Source organism: Cervus canadensis, chromosome 12 (genome assembly GCF_019320065.1).
Source record: "Cervus canadensis isolate Bull #8, Minnesota chromosome 12, ASM1932006v1, whole genome shotgun sequence".
NCBI classification, from domain to species: domain Eukaryota; kingdom Metazoa; phylum Chordata; class Mammalia; order Artiodactyla; family Cervidae; genus Cervus; species Cervus canadensis.
The window spans coordinates 61,525,395-61,545,532 of NC_057397.1; the positions used below are offsets into that span (position 1 = coordinate 61,525,395).

The following is a 20,138-nucleotide window of genomic DNA, read 5'->3' on the forward strand; positions in this document are numbered from 1 at the left end:
ATCACTAGATCTTCCATATGTTAAGCTATCTGAATATGGGACTACAGATAAAGATGCTAAGATATTTATCCTAAGCATAAAAAAATATAAAAGTCTATATACTGATTCAGAGGTTTTCATTTTGAGGAGAATGGTCACTCTTAAAAGCAAATTTTCTCAAAAGTTTACATCTCAAACAAATCGTGAGACCCAAAATTTAAGGCTACTTTGACAATGACACTGATTACAATGACGCCAGAGGAGACTTAACTACGGTATTCTCATCAAAACTTTTAGCTTGTCTTAGTACTCTGGTTATAAAGTTCTATATACATGTACATACACATATGCACGTGTATGTAACTGCTGCTACTCCAATTTTCCCTAAAAGCCCTTTTAAATGCATATGCCAAATGGAAGATTTCCTTAGGAATGAGTGTATGGCATTATGACTGAAATGTTTCTGCTGTAGAATGCCTTTACAATCATACACATATACACACACACGCAAATGTAAATGTGTGATACTGTTTGCAGGATCCTCTCATAAATTTTCAATTTATTTCCCATTTCAATAATCATGATCTATTAACTCTGAATTACTTGTAATCTTATATATACACATATGCATATATGCATATATGCATATGTGTATGACATGTATATATGCAAATGCAGAGAGAGAAAAAAAAGAGTAAGAAAGGGGAAGGTGATAGGGAGAGAAAGACAGCAGACACTTACTATGTATCTATCACTGTTCTAGGCCTGACCATGAGTTAGTATTTCAAGAGGATATGATACAAAAAAAGTCACCTAAAATGATAATTTTATATATCTAATGATTAGATAACAGAGATAGTCTTAACAGACAATAACCATATATAATGGCACTAGAACCATCAAATGGTTCTTAGGAAAGACTCACTCTACATTAAATGACCCTGTTTACTCATCCTACATGATTAACAGGGACTTCCTAATTTACATGTGACCATTCTTCCCTTATTTTACCATTAGACCGAATAACTGTCTTCAATCACCAATTCAAGCAACATTCATCAGGCATTACAATAGGAGCTGAAGTTACAAAGACATATTTAAAACAGAATCACTGCCCTAACCAATGTTTAGTAGAGAAACTAGAGTAAACAAGTAAGAAGAGCAATGCCCAAGACATACAAAGTTTACTGAGAACAAAGAGGTGCAGAAAGCTTTGAAGTCAAAGGTGCAGGACTGAATCAGACATTGACACCAACTGTAAGTTCCTGATCTTATCATTTCACTGCATATATTTTCTTAATGCAAAATGAGATTAACACCACATAATGTATAGAGCTGTTCTGAAGACTGTCCTGAAGACTGTTTATAAAATGACTGGTACACAGAAACCAAAAAGTGATAGTTACTGCAATCATTATCATCATCATCATCAATTCCACAGCTTAGGGATGAAATGAGATAAAGAACTAAAAACAGTTCTGTCTTTAAATTTTGCAGACCTAGACATGTCATTTACCAGCAACAAAAGCTTCTTGAATTACCAGGTTAGGGTAACAAATCCTACAAAATGGGCTTCCAAGAAAGAGATGTACAGGAAGAAAAACTAAGCATCTTAGGGGGTGGGGTGGGGTACAGTGCTCTCTGATAGGTATATTCAAGAAATGAAAATCCTGTAGAATCAAAATTACAAATAGTGAGGAGTTCCTTAATCAAACCAGCCTTTGTAGGAGGGCCTGGAGGACACCAATATCTATATATGCCCAAAGGCAGCTTCCCTGGTGGCTCAGACAGTAAAGAATCTGCCTGCAATTCAGGAGACCTGGGTTTGATTCCTGGGTTGGGAAGATTTCCTGGTGTAGGAAATGGCAACCCACTACAGTATTCTTGTCTGGAGAATTCCATGGACAGAGGATCCTGGTGGGCTACAGTCCATGCGGTTGCAAAGAGTCGGACACGACTGAGCGACTAACACTTTCACTTTCAAAAGCAGCCGTATCAATAGCACACCTTCTCATCCAGTTGTATTCAATGTATGTCTTCAGGATAGTTGACAGAGAATTACTCTGTCCCCAACTGATAAAATCTGAGTAGGACAATTCTGCACGTTAGGAAACCAGGGGGCACAAACCTCATTTATCTAATAAGCCGAGGATGCAAAAGACTGACAATCCTGGATATTATTCTCCAAAAATTGTCTTAATTAGGATCAGCATGGGTTAACACTTGCACCAGAAGTACAACTCTGATATCCCTCCTTCATGGGAGATGCTTTTCTGATATTCTGCTATAAAACTGCCTGCAATCCTGCCCCTCCCCACCCTGTGTTTCTATTCTAAGAAGGGGTCAGCAAATACAGTCTGCAAGCCAAATGCAGTGTATCTGCTTTTGTACACATAAACTAAGAAAGACTTTTACATTTTTTTAAAAGTTGAAAAAGTTCAGAAGAATGATATTGTATGAAAATTACATTAAATTCAAATTTTGGTGTCTATAATAGAGTTTGAAAGGAACACAGCCACATTCATTCATTTACATACTGTCTCCAGCTGCTTTTCTGTTACAACAGCAAAGTCAACTAACTGAAACAGAGACCTAGGGTCTGCAAAATCTAAAATGTTTATTACGTGGCCTTTTGTAAAGAGTTTGTCAACCCCTGATGTGAGACAATGCATGAGAGGTATGACTCTGAACCGCAACACTGAGAGGCACTGAATGCCTATCATTTCTTATAACGCAGTGAGCATCCAATGGATTTCATAGTAAGCCTGTTAGTAAGATCACTCTGAAGTCCATTTCTAATAATAATACCAGGTAATAGCCATCATTTGCCAAGCATTTACTACTATATGCCAGGTATTATCATTTTCGTTATATGAATGAGGAAACCAGATGATCAGTATGAGTGGTGGTAACTTGTTCAAGTTAACTATAAACAGTAAATCAATCCTAGTATTATTGCCTGTAGGCATAAACAACTGCCTGAAATAAGAGTACAGAGAGTGAAAAAAAAAAAAAACAAAACAAAACTGGAAGTAATGATCTGCCTCAAAACAAAATAATTTTCCACAATGCTGCGGAAAATGATGAAATAATGAATACTCTATGGAAAACAAAACCAATGTCCCTGAGAGGAAGGGACAATAACCAATGAAATCTTTTGAGAGAACAAACAAAATTGGCTCCCACTGTTTGTTTCCTTCTTTCTGTCAGTGGTACCACAATCCTGTCAATTTTCTAAGTAATATAATAGACTACTTATACCACCTTTAGCTCTTACCACTAGATCATACCCAAGTAGTCATAAATCTAGAAGAAAAAGATTATCGGAAAAGAATATATATCTTTATTCTCAAATAATACCCTTCCTAATTCTTAAAATATTAACATTTTCACATTTTGATTTCTGAACAAAGGAGACTTTAAATAGTAACTTAAAATTTTTTTCTTATTTGAAAAAGTTAAGAAACTTGGCATCAAAAAAAAAAAGAAAGCAATATAAAGTTATAGTAAGAAGTCTTCATTGTCTTAGTTATAATATCTTCAAGTTTACAAAATAATGTTTTGAAAGAATAAAACAGTGGTTTTTCCTTGTAGGCAAGTAATACTAATGTGTGACTTTGACTGCACACTGATTCATAACCAAGTAGCCCAGCTTTTGAATTAGAATGAGCACACTGCTAAGTGGTTAACCCATATATTAAACTAGATACATTCTATTTCACTCTATACTTATTTTTTACTTATATTACAAATACTCACTGTTGAGCAACAGTCAACTTTGGTAATTCACATTTAAAAGCAAGCATACATTTTAAAATTACCCATAGGACTCAGTATATCTAGTATATCTTCATTATGATACCCATGTTCTTATGCTTCTTATCCTTTATATTTATCCATCATCATTAGCACGCCTTTTTTTTTTAAGGAATTACACTGAATGTAACTGATATATTTCACATTACAGCCAAATCAGAAAAACCTATATATATTTTTAATAGAGAAAAACATTAAGGATCCAGTTGTTCAAAATAAAAAAAGTATAAAATAAATCATTGGGAGAAAATATTCTAACTTTTAAGAATATGTTGTTTTAAAAAGTCCGTGTTATTTCATGATTATATAATTTCATTCAAGAAACAGCAAAAATATTTTAATTTGCAAAGAACTATATTTTTAAAGTGAGTTTATATTCTACATGTTACAAAAGTAATCAAGACAAAATTCAACAAATACACCATACTTAAATACTTAATTCTAAAGATATGACTTATTTCATAATAATATTAAATAATTTAGAGAAAAAGTAATATCTACAAGATTAACCTCAAATATTATTACTACATACTATAACAACTATTTTGTTACATATGGCCAAGAATTTGAAGCACTTCAATCTATTATTACCACAGCTGGAAAGATCTCAAACTAAAAACTTTATTGGGATGCTAAAGGTTCAATAGCAAGTATCCAAGATGAGGATGTGTATTTGCTTTGGAAAGATAACTGCCAAACTGCCGTCTTCCTCGCTATCCTCTCCTGATGTGCCTGTAACGCCAGGGCACTGATAGGCAATGGCAGAGCACAGCAAGCCCCACAAGGTGGCGCTAACATCCTCTCGTAACTGGCTGCCAGTCTCCAGATGTGGGCTAAGGTGATGCTCTGCAACCCACAAGGTGGGTACCCAACCACAACATTCTCTGGCCTAAGAGAAAAAGCAAACCATTAACAATTCAGGTGGTTTTTATCATTTGTTGTAGGAAAAAAAAATTGAATTTATAATCCTCTAGACTTAACATCTACAAATTTTTCCCATTTAGTTACAATATATTACATGAAAAAAATGTAACTCTATGAGCAACTACCTTTTCAATTGCTGTTCAGTCACTATGTTGTATCTTACTCTTTTTGACCCCACAAATTGTAGGCTGCCAGGGCCCTTTGTCCATGGGAGTTTCCAGGCAAGGAGACTGACGTCGGTAGCCATTTCCTTCTCCAGGGGATCTTCCTGACCCAGGGATTGAGCCTGGATCTCCTGCACTGGCATGCAGATTCTGACCGCTGAGCCACAAGGGAAGCCCCAAAGCATGCATTGATTTTACACTGCTATCAGATAAAATTAGTACTTTATCAATTAGTATAGATAAAGTTTTCTTTATCAGTAAGTTTCTTAGGTGGGACACCAGCACAAGTGACAACAAAACAGTTCAGTATCTTAAAAACCATATTCATAATTGCCAAAATCTGTTTCCCAAATTAACACTTCCCCTCATTTCTGTATACATACTCATCTTAATGTAATGGAACTCTTAGAAAAACAGTTTCCCACAATGTATGTTCTAAAAACACTAAACCAACTGCTAAAGTCTTCCTTCCTTGAATTGCCTTTAGTCAGACAAACACACAGATGGATGGCAAGATGGAAGGGAGGATGAAAGGAAGGGTAGAAGGAGCGATGGAGGGAAGGAAAAGAGACGGAAGGGTGAAAGAAAGGGAGGCAAGCAGCAGGCTGGCTCCAGAAATACAACTGCAATTCCGAATAGAGAAAGAGAGTTTGCTAGAGAGAGTTCACATAAAATAAATAAATATATATATATATATGTATATGTATATATATATATGCTATACTGGGCAGGTATATGAAGCTTTATATATACAAAATAAATAAACAGTGAGAGACTTTATTTTCTTGGGCTCCAAAATCACTGCAAATGGTGATTACTGTCATGAAATTAAAAGACACTTGCTCCTTGGAAGAAAAGCTATGACCAACCTAGACAGCATATTAAAAAGCAGAGATATTACTTTGCCAACAAAGGTCCATCTAGTCAAAGCTATGGTTTTTCCAGTAGTCATGTATGGATGTGAGAGTTGGACTGTGAAGAAAGCTGAGCGGCAAAGAATGAATGCCTTTGAACTGTGGTGTTGGAGAAGATTCTTAAGAGTCCCTTGGACTGCAAGAAGATCCAACCAGTCCATCCTAAAGGAAATCAGTCCTGAATATTCATTGGAAGGACTGATGCTGAAGCTGAAACTCCAATACTTTGGACCCCTGATGCGAAGAACTGACTCACTGGAAAAGACCCTGATGCTGGGGAAGATTGAAGGCGGGAGGAGAAGGGGATGACAGAGAATGAGATGGTGGGATGGCATCACCGCCTCAATGGACATGCGTTTCAGTAAGCTCCAGGAGTTGGTGATGGACAGGGAGGCCTGGTCTGCGCAGTCCACTGGGTAGCAAAGAGTCGAACACAACTGAGTGACTGGACCGAACTGAAGTGAAATAATGCCCACTGTCCAAATGGGTTTTAGAAAAGAAAGCTGTCCAAGATCATAAAAGGACTATCAGACTTCAAAGACTCTTCTTCATTATTCCATAAAATAATCACGCTAATTTCGATGAGGATAGCTAGTGTACACAAAGTAGCAACTATGTGCCAAGCAATGTGTTAAGCATTTTATGCTTCTCAGTTAAGCCACACAACAATCCTAAAAGGTATTATTATTTTCTTCATTACAGATTAGAAAACTACAGCACTGAGAGGTTGAGTGACTTTCCCAAGGTCCTACCACTATTAAATTGTAAAGCTAGGACTGGAATCTAAGCAATATGGCTACAATAAGTCTGCCACTTAACCACTTCACAATATTGCCACTCATAAAATACCAAACTATTTCCTTTGGGAATAAAATAAATGGCTATTTAATGAGGAGTAAAAGAAAAAAAAAAACTTTTATTAAGCACATAAAATGAATAAAAAAAAAAAAACAATGCTACAATAGACCCTATGGACAGGGTCATCGAAGAGCATGAAACTACAATAGGAACATACAATCCATTAGCTTGAAAAACATAATAACACTTAAAACCCACAAAATAAGATAGTAAAAAAGTAAACTGGTTAATTACCAATGACTAAAGAAAACTAAAATGACTAAAATAACAATATTAGATATCTGAAAGGGTAAACTATGATTAATTACAAACAATAGCTGACATGAAGTTTTTTAAAAACAGTAATCACTTCAGATACAGCAGACTAGGGACAGTCACTAGAGAAAAGGTAGATTTTACCTGATTCTATATAGACAGAGAGGTTTGGACAGGTGAGAAGGAGGAATAAAGGACATACTAAGCATTTTAATATATAAGCAAAAGTGTGGACACAGGAAAGTGAAAACTGTATTCAGGAGTAGTGTTTTGCATAGAAAATGTCAACAGAGAAAAGCTGAATGCGCTTCAGTTCAGTTCAGTTCAGTTGCTCAGTCGTGTCAGACTCTTTGCGACCCCATGAATCGCAGTACACCAGGCCTCCCTGTCCATCACCAACTCCCAGAGTTTACTCAAACTCATGCCCATCAAGTTGGTGATGCCATCCAGCCGTCTCATCCTCTGTCATCCCCTTCTCCTCCTGCCCCCAATCCCTCCCAGCATCAGGGTCTTTTCCAATGAGTCAACTCTTTGCATGAGGTGGCCAAAGTACTGGAGTTTCAGCTTTAGCATCAGTCCGTCCAATGAACACCCAGGACTGATCTCCTTCAGGATGGACTGGTTGGATCTCCTTGCAGTCCGAGGGACTCTCAAGAGTCTTCTCCAACACCACAGTTCAAAAGCATCAATTTTTCGGCACTTAGCTTTCTTCACAGTCCAACTCTCACATCCATACATGACCACTGGAAAAACCATAGCCTTGACTAGACAGACCTCTGTCGGCAAAGTAATGTCTCTGCTTTTTAATATGCTATCTAGGTTGGTCATAACTTTCCTTCCAAGGAGTAAGCGTCTTTTAATTTCATGGCTGCAGTCACCACCCACAGTGATTTTGGAGCCCCAAAAAATAAAGCCTGACACTGTTTCCACTGTCTCCCCATCTAATTCCCATGAGGTGATAGGACCAGATGCCATGATCTTAGTTTTCTTCACTCTTCCTCAAATAGTCCTCAAAGTCTGGAGATGAATAACATATCCATGTTTCTAGCTAGTTAGAAACATATTCTATAATAAATACATCAGAAAGCATAAAAAAAAAACACTATTACAAATCATATGAAAAACCAATCAAAATAAAAATTGACTGACTGGAACAGAAAGGGAAGAAAGAGAGACAGAAATGAAAGAACTAATGGGGAAAATGTGGAAGAAATTATTTATTAAGTCAACCAATTTGCCATTCATAAAATACTCAAAAAGTGCATTAGAGATTCTCTAAGGTATTTAATTTTAAGTCATAGCTTCATACAAAACATGTAATAAAATTATAAAACTAAAGTTCATATTTTAAAATTACTTTATCATTAAAAGTAGGTAAAGTTATTTGATATCTTTGTGGGAGCGACAGGATAAGGGAGAATTTATTAAAATAATCAATGTAGTACTTCATAAGAAACTCCTAAACATACTATTTCATTTAAACCTCAGACCCCATGAGAAGTAGACCCCTACAGAAGAAGGAACACAGTCACTGAAGTATAGCGACTAATCCTAATTTATATTAAACCTGAAAATGCTAAGATTCAGTTTTCCAGACTTCAATCCGAAAATACAATTATACTGTTGCCATTTGGTTTCTAATTTCATTACAATGAAACTTATAGTGCAAGCAAGTCCAGTTTCTAAAAATTATGAACAGTACCACTTGGACAAAATACACTAGTATTACATGGATAGCGTATCTAGCCCCAAAGCAGTGACTGATACAGCCTTCCATACAATAGTAAGTATTAGGTGTCATCTAAATGCCAACCACCACTGTAGACACGAGAGATACAGCAGTTAGTAGAGAAATAAAAACAGGACAATATCGTATAGTGGTAAGTATAATTCAGAGAACTATAATAAAGTTATAGGGGGAAAATGGGTGACTCCTTAACACTGAGTGGTCATGGAATACCTTTCTATGAAACTGACCTGTAAGCTGACACAGAGGCAGCCAACTGCAAAGCAGGAAGACCACCATTCCAAACAGAAGGCACAGCTAGAACAGCCCTAAAATATAAAGGCAGTATAGCTAAAACATAGTGAAAAAGCAGCAGAGTCACAGATTTAGTGAGAGGTAGGTAGGGGATTTTTAAGTTAGAAAAAGCAGTTGGAATTTTCTATTATCAATATGATAAAAGAGGGTGGAGAATAACATGAAATTATTTATATTAAAGAGGAAAAAAATATCAATTGTGTATAAAGAATACAGTGGAACAAACTTGAAAGCAGACAAACCAAGTAGAATTATAATAGTCTAGGAGCTCTTAACCTTCTCCCCACCCCAAATACCTGAAGAAAATGACACACTCCAACAAACAGCAGCAGTGGGGAAGAAATGCTGATGAAACTGTTTGCTCTCTTTCAGAGGATCTACTCTAGGAGGACTAGAGTAGGCAGTGTAGGTAGGTAGCATTCTCCACTGTTGCTCTCAACTGCCCTTCTCTCATGATTGGACATTTTCTCCTTTCTTTGCTCTGTGCTTTTCCTCCGCCTAGCCTAAAAGTCCACTTTGGATACTACTCCATCGGAAGTGGATTTTTGTCTCAAAAGACCACTGAAATTACCTGAATTCAACATTCTTGGTACTTTAATAAAGTTCTGATTCTGGACAGAGGAAACTAAAAAGACATCTCCACAAACAGATTTCTAATTTGTCTTATATGAGAAAACTCTAAAGATAAAGTAGACTATAATAGGCAATTTTCATGTAAAAAATTCAATTTTGACATGCTTTCTGGATGCAGGCAAATTTTTATTCAGTTTCAAAATAAATATTTAAAGATGAAATTCAAATTCCTAGCATATGAGCACACTAAAAACATCTATGAAAATTAAAACCACTCTCTGGAATCTGATGAAATATCCAATTTTAGTCTGTTTCATTTCTTTGAATCCTAAGATATTTCTTTGCTATTGCTTAGAATGCAGAGACTTTGAAATATAAATTGAAGAGAAGTAGCAAGCTCACAAAATGATTTTATCCCAAAATTGTAAGTTCTCAATTACTAACAGTAAAAATTAAAACTCATCTTTCAGCTTAACCAAACATTTCCTAACACTAATTCTTAGAAAGCAATCTTTGTTGCTATATCTATTCCTCTAAACAAAAATTCTTTATTGTTATGGCATTTTCATTAGGAAACTAAACTGTGGGCTGAAATGACTTAAATCAGATCTTATTTTTCTCATACAACAACGTTAAAATAACAGGTATTTTCTTAATCATGAAACTGATAATTTTCAAAATCAATATAATCATTTAATCAATTATAAGTGGCATTACCTATATACCATAAAACTTTTTAGAATAAAAAAAAATCACATAAAACCAAACATAATATTATACAATAACATTTCAAAGTGTACATTTCAAAGATCTTTTCTTGTTCTTCATAGTTGTTTTAACTGCCACAAATCATTAAGGAGCCTTTCACAAGGATATGGAGTCCAGGACTTTTTTGGAAATATTTTCAATCACTTTCAAAAGAAACACTTTGGGGGAAACTCGGCTCAAGTAAATGGAATGACAAGAAGCAGATACAGGAATGCCTTTAGTGCTATCTTTTCTTAATAAGTGATAATATTAGCAAAGGAGCACTGTGCATTCTGATGTTTTGAAAGATGTTTGCTATATTAAGACTGTCTCTCCTCAAAACAAGTTCTTCAACTTAAGTCTTAGGTAGGCAGGTCTGCCTTTAAAATTAATGAACTAATCTTTATTTATCATAAAATTAATCATTTTCCTTTAACTTCTTCATTACATGCTGCTATATAACGTCAAAGAACTAGAATACTAAAGGCTATTTCTCCTAGCTTCATATGATTAAATCTTTTCTTAAAAGGTTCTGTCATTCAATTTTCCTTAGAATAGTCATTAAGGCTGTTTTTCCTTTTTCATCAGTTTTTTTGCAGTACTGATATATGTGTGACTATCAAGAACAGAAGTATTTTTGTTTTTTGCTTTTAACTAAATATATCAGATTATGCTCTCACTGCATAAAAGTGTTTTTTTTTTTTTAATGTGGACCATTTTTAAAGTCTTAATTAAATTTGTTACATTATTGCTTCTGTCATTTACATTCTGGGTTTTTGGCCATGAGGCATGCGGATCTTAGCTCCCTGACCAGGGATGGAACCCACACCCCCTGCATAGGAAGGTGAAATCTTAACCACCAGACTGTCACGGAAGCCTTTGCAGAAAATTTTTAGAATCTGCCTTTTAGAATTTCCTAAAAGAAAAATCTGTTCTTCAAATTACATAAAAAGTTATTTTCTTTTACTTGTTAGCCAAAGCAAGGTCAAGTTTTCTCAGTCATATATAATTTTTCTTTTATCTTTTTAAAATTTAGCTTCTTTCTTATAACTCCCTATATTTTCTAATTACTCTAAAAAGCTATTTGCAAACCAAGAGGTCCCTATTTCTGTAGGACGGCTGCAGAAACAAACTAAGGCTGAAAATAAGTTGATGAAACTCTTCAGAAAAGACACAAGACACTGGATGAGGTAATTTTATTTGTGTGAGGCCTGCCTTCTAATAGTAACACAGGAATGACAGGACGGTATAAGCTGTCAGCACTTAAACATCTGAAATTACTGGAAATAAAATCACTTAAGGGAAAGGCTGCCTATAATCTACTGGGATAGCTTTGAAACCAGATATTTTAAACTACAGAGGTAGGTCTATTTTAGTTACTTGTACCATGTTTCATTTTTAAATGGTTGAGAATGCTAAGATGGCATCCACAATGAAAATGGCAGGAAAGAAAAATTCACCTGCCCTGTTATACAGAGTGAAACAAGTCAGAAAGGGGAAAACAAACATCATATTAACACATAAATGTGGAATCTAAGAAAACGGTGCTGATGAACCTATTTGCAGGGCAGGAATAGAGACTCAGACCTAGAGAATGGACTTGTGGACACAGTGGGGGAAGAAGAGGGTGGGACAAATTGAGAAAATAGCACTGACATATATACACTACCATGTGTAAAACAGATAGCTAACAAGAAGCTGCTATATAACACACGGAACTCTACCTGGTGCTGTAATGACCCGGGGTCGGGGGTGGGGGCCGTGGGGAGAGGTTCAAGAGGAAGGGGATACATATATACTTATGGCTGATTAGCACTGTTATACAGCAGAAACCAACACAACATTGTAAAGCAATTCATTTCTAATTTAAAAAAAATTTTTTAATTAAAAAACCCATCTGACATAATTATGATGGATTATAACGTCATACTAAAATGTGTTAAGAGCAGCTGAGCTCCTCTATAAAAAAAGAACTGATCCCCAAGTCAGAACTGACCATTCTTCCAAGAACACTTTCATCCTGAATAATACTACTGCAGTGATTTGTAATAAGACATGTATTTTTCTCTCTGGATATTAGGATAGTTGAAGACTTTTCAATCACTACTATTGTAACAGGACTCATAACAAAAGTTTATTGACCATCACATGCCAGTTCTCTTGAACATGCACATTTAATGTGAATAAATATTTGAACAATTAAAGTACAAGTGATATTATGTAGTAAACATACAAATAATATGCAATGCAAATTTAGAGAAATATGATGGAGGAAACCACTAAGTTTCTCAGAGAGTGGCTGCATTTTAAAGGAGATAATGTCTGATCTGGATCTAATAAGTTCAGTAAATTCCCTGGTGGTTCAATGGTCAGGACTTCACATTCTCGCTACTTAGGGCCCAGGTTGACTCCCTGGTCAGGGAACTAAGATTCCAGAAGCCACACACTCTGACCAAATAATAATAATAATAAAATAAGATACCGAGTATTAAAACACACACATACACACACGTATGGTTCAGGACCAAGAAAAGCAATGAATGTAAGCCAATCAAGAGAGTGAAAGTAAATAGGTGATATCACTCAAGTTAATTAAATTTAGACTAAAATCCTGTGGGCAATAAGGATCCATAGAAAGTTGTAAGGCAAAAGAGTCACTGATCAAAACTTCTGTGGGAAGATGGATAAATAAGTGAAAGGGATTGATCAACCAATGACAGAGAAACCTAACAAAAGGCTACAAATACTATGGAATAAACATTAGCAACAGTAACAGCATGAATACATTTAAGAACTCATGGTTGGCAAGTCACCTTATTTCAGAATGGTATTTTCAAATCAAGAATCTATTTTCCAATAGAATAAATTATTGAAAGTACTGAAAGAGTGCGAGGTCCTTTTGTTCAGCTGAGGGGAAGGCAGTTGGCCTGGGCCAGGTATGTCTTCAGGAAGGGCGTTCGACTAAGGTCACTGGGCTTGTTGCTTTTCTGATCGCCACTCCCCTGGCTGGCCAGACAAGACTCGCCAGCAGAGCGGCAGCCATTCCTCTCATGCTTGTGGGCACTGCTCTGAGCAGTGTCACCCTTTATAACAGAAAGCTGGCGGGCACTATGGGGAAAAAGAAAGCCAGATGAAAGTGGAGGGAGGTGCTAGAAGAAGAGGAAGAAAATGTGTGGTGGAAAAAGTTCCAGACTGCCCAGTAGTACACATCAAAGTGGAGCACTTCCTGAAGTGGAAGGGGTTCTCAGAGAACAATGCATGGAGCAGAAGAGAACCTGGAATGCCCTGGCCTCATTGCCGAGTTTCTGCATTTACAGAAAAAAGCACACAGGACAAATAAACCAGAGGGAGGCAACGCAAAGCTGATTCTAATTCGGATTCGGAAAATAAGGTGGAAGAGAGCAAACCAAACAAGAAGAAAGAAGAGTCAGAAAACCCATGAGGCTTTGCCCGGGGTTTGGAACTAGAACAGGTTACTGGAGCGACAGACCCCAGTGGAGAACGCATGCTTCAGATGAAGTGGGAAAACTCTGATGCCACTGACTTGGTCCCTACCAAGGAAGCCAAGGTCAAGCACCCACAGATAGTCATATACTTCTATGAGAAAAAGCTGATGTGGCATTCCTACCCGTCAGAGGATAATGACAAAAACAATGACAAGAATTAAGCCCCTGTCACATCTGACTGTGGGTTTCAAGTGGGGGAAAGGAGGAGTTCTACTTGTCTTGACACCATAAAGATGGCTTGAAAAGATGCCCTTTGACAAGTCAGTATAGTTTCTGTGCTCTCCAATAGCCCAAGTGCTTTAAAGCTGTTCCATGCCATACAGTTTGCATACCCATCCCAGCATAGGGAAAAGGGGGGTCAACGTTTCAAGGCAACTGATTCTGAACTTTGCTGAGGGCAAAGGCCCTTCTATGAAGGACAAAACTTGCAGGATGGGATGTGGGAGAGCAGGAAACACTATAGAGACACTTAGAAGAACATATCCACAACCCACAGCCTTCTTCCCAATACTGTGAACTCTGCAATTTTTACAGCATAGTATGTGTACAGTTTTTGGCTATTACTGGTGTACTATTTGGGGTGGGTCAGATGGGGTGCAAAAGAAGGGAGATAGGTTAGGATCATTTTTGTTAACATTTGGGAAAACAGTGAAACAAAGGAAAGAACCACTAATGATGATTGGATTCTGTGTCCAGTGCTGCAGCCTTTCAAAAAATGTCATTGGCAACCTGAATGAGGACAGTGAGAGACTGTTTAAAAACTACGAATGCCTGAAACATAGAAGCCACGGTGTTCCCTGCCTGAGCTTAATGCTGTTTCCAGCAATGGACGAAGTCAGTTAAGAAGTTACCAAAGCTGCCACTTGGGGGATGGAAACTGGTTGTGGAGGAAAAGTCTTCTGAACACAGGCAGATCATTCTGTCTTAGAGGTGCTAATTCTTGAAATTGACAAGAAGACCCTGTCTTTTCCAATTATAAAGTTATAAATATTAACTTCTCCATCCAAGCCACTGGATGAACTATCTGGGGAAGGGCAGAGGGTGATATGGGCTTCCCTGGTGGCTCAGAGTAAAGAATCCACCTGCAATGCAGGAGTCCTTGGTTCAATCCCCGGGTTGGGAAGATCCCCTGGAAGAGAGCATGGCAACCCACTACAGGATTCTTGCCTGGAAAATCCCATGGACAGCATGGAGGGCTATAGTTCATGAGGTTGCAAAGAGTCGGGCATGACTGAGAGACTAAGGACAAGCTCAAAAGGGTGGTGTAGGAGGTATGTGAGTAGACAAAGACAAGGGCTGGTGTTCATAGGGTGGAAAACTCTTGGAGCCTGTTTTTGAACTTTGAAACTATTGGGGGCACGGTTCAGTCACTGACAGCACAAGTTCAAGAGTCAAACGATTTCAAAAGCCCTGGTCTCAGGAGAAGATTTAATTTTCTTACTGGGGCAGTGGTTCACTTTAAAATAAAATGAATTATTTAATCATAAGAATTAACCCAAAACAGTGTCTTGAATCATGAGATCCATCAGTTCCTGACATTGTCTAGACCTGAATCGAGAACCCCACTGTAACTTTTAGCCATGTGTTAGGTTTCTGTGAAAGCTTTTGTTTAAATGTAAACTTCATATCAACACTGTCAGTTTTTGTCTTAACAAAACTATAGATTTTTTTTAAGTACTGAATATACCCTTAGGAAAAGCTGAGAAAGGAACTGTTACTTTTTATTTTATAATTATGATTCTCATAATTGTTTTGTCACAAACACTGAAATATTAAATTATTTCAAAATAATTTTAACTGCATGTATATGAACATGAACTAAAACTACTGAATGACCAAACTTAATTTCAAGGTAAGTAGTATTTTAAAATACCTTCATATTACATATGAAATAACATTTATATTACATATGAAGGTGCAGATTCATGCACCTCCTATCATCATATATAATTTCAAAACTTCCCCACATAATTTCATTTTAATTGCTAACCTTCCTCTCTAGAGAACTCTTTTAAATTTTCATTAGCTTTGCTAATACTTTTAATTGCATTTACTGTGCAAGTCAGAAACCCAGATGTTATCCTGAAAACCACTTCTCTCTTGATAACAGCCATACATCATCATTAAATACTGAAAAATTAACCTCCTAAATAATCCTCAAATCTTCTTCTACTCCTCTCCATCTCCAGCCTCCCTACCAAGATCAACTCCTACTTATCTCTCTTAAGAATTCCTACCGTTATCATCTCTCTACTGGTCTACCAACATCCTCTCTCATGGCAGCACCCATCTATCACAGCAGTTCTCCACATCGCAGCAAAAATGATCTTTTTAAAACACAAACCGATCCTGTGAGCATCACCACCATCAGGCCCTTCAGCGGCTTCACAATGCTTTAAGGAGGGAAGCAGGGAACACAGGTCTCAGCAGAATGCAGCCCCTTTCTCTCCAACTTCATTTTGCTCTGTTCTCCCTCTTGCTCTCTCCCCTTCGGTGTCTCCCACTCACCAAGTTACTTCTCACATATCATGCTGTCAGAAGGCTGATCTCTCCACCTAGTGAATGCCCACACTAACTCTTTCACATTGAAATTCAAACTTCACTTCAAGAAAGCTTTCACTAATTTTTCAAACCAAGTCAATTTTCCTATTGTATAATCTCATAACATAATCTTTCTTTTGTGAGACTACTATAATTTCAAATTTCTATTTACTTGTGTGATTATTTCTTCTTCCAACTTATAAGTTCTATGACAGTACCTATCATTTTTTATAATCCAAAGTATCTTTACCATTTCTATCAAAATTTGTTAAGTATGAAAAAATATACACATGCTGCAGTGTATTAAAGCAATATAGAGTATACAGAAAGAATGCAAAATCTTTCCTTCTCCTCTCTCGTCACCAGAAATAACAACCATCACTATTCTATTCTGTATTTTCCAAGACTTTTCTCAAGAATTATAGTAAAGTATATATCTACAAATTATACTTTTTATAAAAACTGAATCACATTTAGATTTGCCAAATTTAGCCAACAGAAATATAGGTTGCTCAGCTAAATTCAAATTTCAGATGAACAATGAATTTTTTATCACACAAGTATGTACCAAATATTATTTATTGCTTATCTGAAGTTCAAATTAAACTTGACATCCTATATTTACCTAACAACTTTAATCATGTAATACATATCATTTTGAATTTGGCTTTCTCCATTATAGATTTTGGGTTTCTGCTATATATATTTATAAGAGGTACTGATTATACCTCCAATAAGGAACTATGAAACTAAATAGGAAGAAGAAGAAAAAAGCACGTTATTTTCAAATATGTAAAGCATTCTACATTCCTTAAAAATAAACTTCCATTTTCCTTTCCATGAGACAGAAATGGTCTATTTTAAGTATGAAAAACTGGAAGTCTTCTGAGTGTTGCAAATTTTCTCAAAGCAACACTCAAAGATGGGCATTCGGCAGAAACTTCTCATGGTATGAAAAGACTGTAATTTAACTTTGTATGTATTTCAAATATATAAACTATATATCACACTTTATCATTAAATTTACAGGATAAATAAAAATAATTTATACCTAAAAATAAAACATTCAAATCATTCTATGAATAAGTGAAAAATAAAGACTTTTAAAAAAGCTTCCTCACAAGTAATGCATCATGATGACTGCACTTTATTATTCTATGAAGATAAAATGATATGACCATTCTTACATCATTTAAACCAAATTTCAAAATATTAGTACCAAGCCTAGTTCTCTGATCAAAATCATCTTGACATTTAGAATAGAGTTGTTTTAAATGGATCCACAGAGGAACTAGCATCATCTAATTATGTCCATGGTGTTTAGCATTGCAGAGGTAAAACAAATAACTTTTGCATGTCATCTGAAAATGTTATCTCCATAATCACTTTATTTAGCAATCATGATTTCTTCTATCATCAGAAATGTGATGTGATAAACATGGGCTAGAAATAGAGTTTACTTTGTTAGCTACTTTAAAACATAAGACCATTTATTTGTTAATTATACCTCAAAAAAGCTGGGGGGTGGGGGACACTATAAAATGAATCTTAGCACCACACGGAGAAACCTTATGACATATACTTCAGAGGTATTATTGGTTCAAGTTTGACCACAGTCATTCATCAGATTATAAAAATAAAATGATAAGGCATAGGCAATAACACCAGTTCAGTCAATCCAACCTTATCGAAATGAACAGGGGCAAGTTATATAATGATCCGAACAACATTTCCTAACATAAATTGAGGGTTATTTTTTTCTAACAGAATAAATAAAGTTAGACCTAAAGTCAGACCTAAAACTTAAAATATTATTGAAAGTCTTGCACATGTAAATAAAGAAATATGCACAAAAATATTCATGAGCAAGATTTGTAATAATTTTTAAATGGCAACAAAAAATTACTAAAAAATGAAAAAAATGTGGTACACATTCATATAATGGATTAATATAATCAGAGAAAAAATGAATGAACTATGGTTATACATACGTTGAGTAAGAAAATGAAGCTGGAGAAAGAATAAAAATGGAATGATATGTGTGGCAGCTAACTTTTGCTCAGTAGCATGCTACCCCAAAACTGAAGAGTGTTAAAACAATTAACATTTATTTGGTCTCTTATTCTGCAGGTCACCCACTAAGGGTGGCTCCAACTGGAAAGTCCACCTGGAAGCCTTGATGGATCTCAGTTGAGGCTGATTCTGACATCTGTGATCGGTTGCCAAGTTAGAAAGAGGCTGATTGCCAACACCTTATCTTTCCTCAACACGGTCTCTCATATTCTTGTTCAAACTTTTCACATGGTGGTCTCAGGGTTCCAAATGTAACAAAAAGCAAGCATTTTTCAAATCTCTTTGTCGTGTTTGCTAACGTCCTTTAAGCCACAGCAAGTCATATGCACCAGCCAAATTACAGAGATGACAAACAGGTTACACTTTATGGAAGGATCTACAATGCGACAACTTGCAAGAACAACAGGGATGAGAGAAATTTGTATCAAGCTTTATAATTTATCACAATATCACTTATACAATTTTACACAGAAGAAGACTCTGTGTACTGCTGAATGACACACACATACACACAATCATAACAAAAGTATGAATATATGTGCAATAACACTAAATGCAAGGTTCAAGATAGTGACAACTCTTGGCTGGAGAAGGGAAATGAGAAAGAGAAAAATAAAGAGGGAGCTTTAACTAAATTTATAGTTTTTCCCTGAATTAGCTAAAAGAAGGGTTTATGGATATTCTTATAAAATAAATTATTACCCCTTTTAGCATGTTTAAATATAAGGAAATTCCTATAAATTAAGGAACTTATAAAGATCCACCAACACATATTACTAAATACAGACTGCAAAATAAAATCTGGCATAATTTTTTAAAAGCTCAGTGAATTAGAGGATCAGTTTTCCATAATCTTCATAATCAAAAAAAGCACAAAGACATTAAAAAAGATTGATAAAATCTGTTAAGAAATAAAATCTGTTAAAAGATGTAGATGCTCAACACAGGTTACAAAACACCCCCCTTAGACAATTCAGTATCAACTATGGGTCAATAATTCAAAATTACAAAAACGAGAAAATAAACTATCATGATCTATGAACAAGAGGAAACAACAACAAAAACAAATCTGAGAAAACTTTAAATAACAGCATTATTAACTGCAGATGACAGTATAATAACATTTGAATTAAAGAAAATGATGAAGTGGAAAACTTAAGAATCAATTATAATCAAAAAGAGAGCTGAAAGAAATTCAAAATGAATTTTTAAAACACTGAATTCACTGAAATTAAAACACAGAGGATAAGTTAAACAGCAGATCATATGAATAAAAAAGAAATCGTACCCTGAAAAGTTATCGAGAGAAATCACTCAGAACATGACACAAATCACAAAACATTAAAAGTATAAAAGAGGGATATAGAGACAAGAATGATAGAATAATAGTATCCAGCATATGTTTTATCAAAATTGCAGAAAGAGAAAAATAGGAAAAAGCAATACTTAAGGAAATAACAACAGAGAATTTACCAGCATTGCTGAAAGACAAAATTTCAGATTCAAGAAGCAAAATGATTCCCAAGTAAGATAAAATGAAAACCACAACTAAATGAACTGGGGTTAGATTACATAAAATAACGGTAACCGAAAGATAGGAAATGAAGTACAAAGAACAGACACATTACCTAAAAAGGAGTAACGATCAGATTAACAGCAAGCGTCTCAAATGAAAAAAGAAAGTAATGATCAAGGCAAAGTTTTGTAACCATATAAACTACCACTCAAGTCTGAAATAATGATAAGT

The 20,138-nt window shown here is 35.7% G+C and overlaps 1 protein-coding gene and 1 pseudogene across 14 annotated transcripts in view; one reads left to right on the top strand and one right to left on the bottom strand.

The window, feature by feature from the left end:
- Positions 1–20,138, bottom strand: part of VPS13B (vacuolar protein sorting 13 homolog B) — a 774,030-nt gene that overhangs the window by 483,977 nt on the left and 269,915 nt on the right. Inside the window, exon 20 of one of the 14 annotated variants that reach the window (XM_043484090.1) lies at positions 4,354–4,684. The exons of the other annotated variants lie outside the window; for them this stretch is intronic. Coding sequence (XP_043340025.1) covers positions 4,629–4,684 — 56 coding nt within the window. The 3' untranslated portion in view covers positions 4,354–4,628. Of the gene's footprint in view, positions 1–4,353; positions 4,685–20,138 lie in introns of those variants that run through there. 14 annotated transcript variants of the gene reach the window in all.
- Positions 13,382–13,938, top strand: LOC122451323 (annotated as a pseudogene).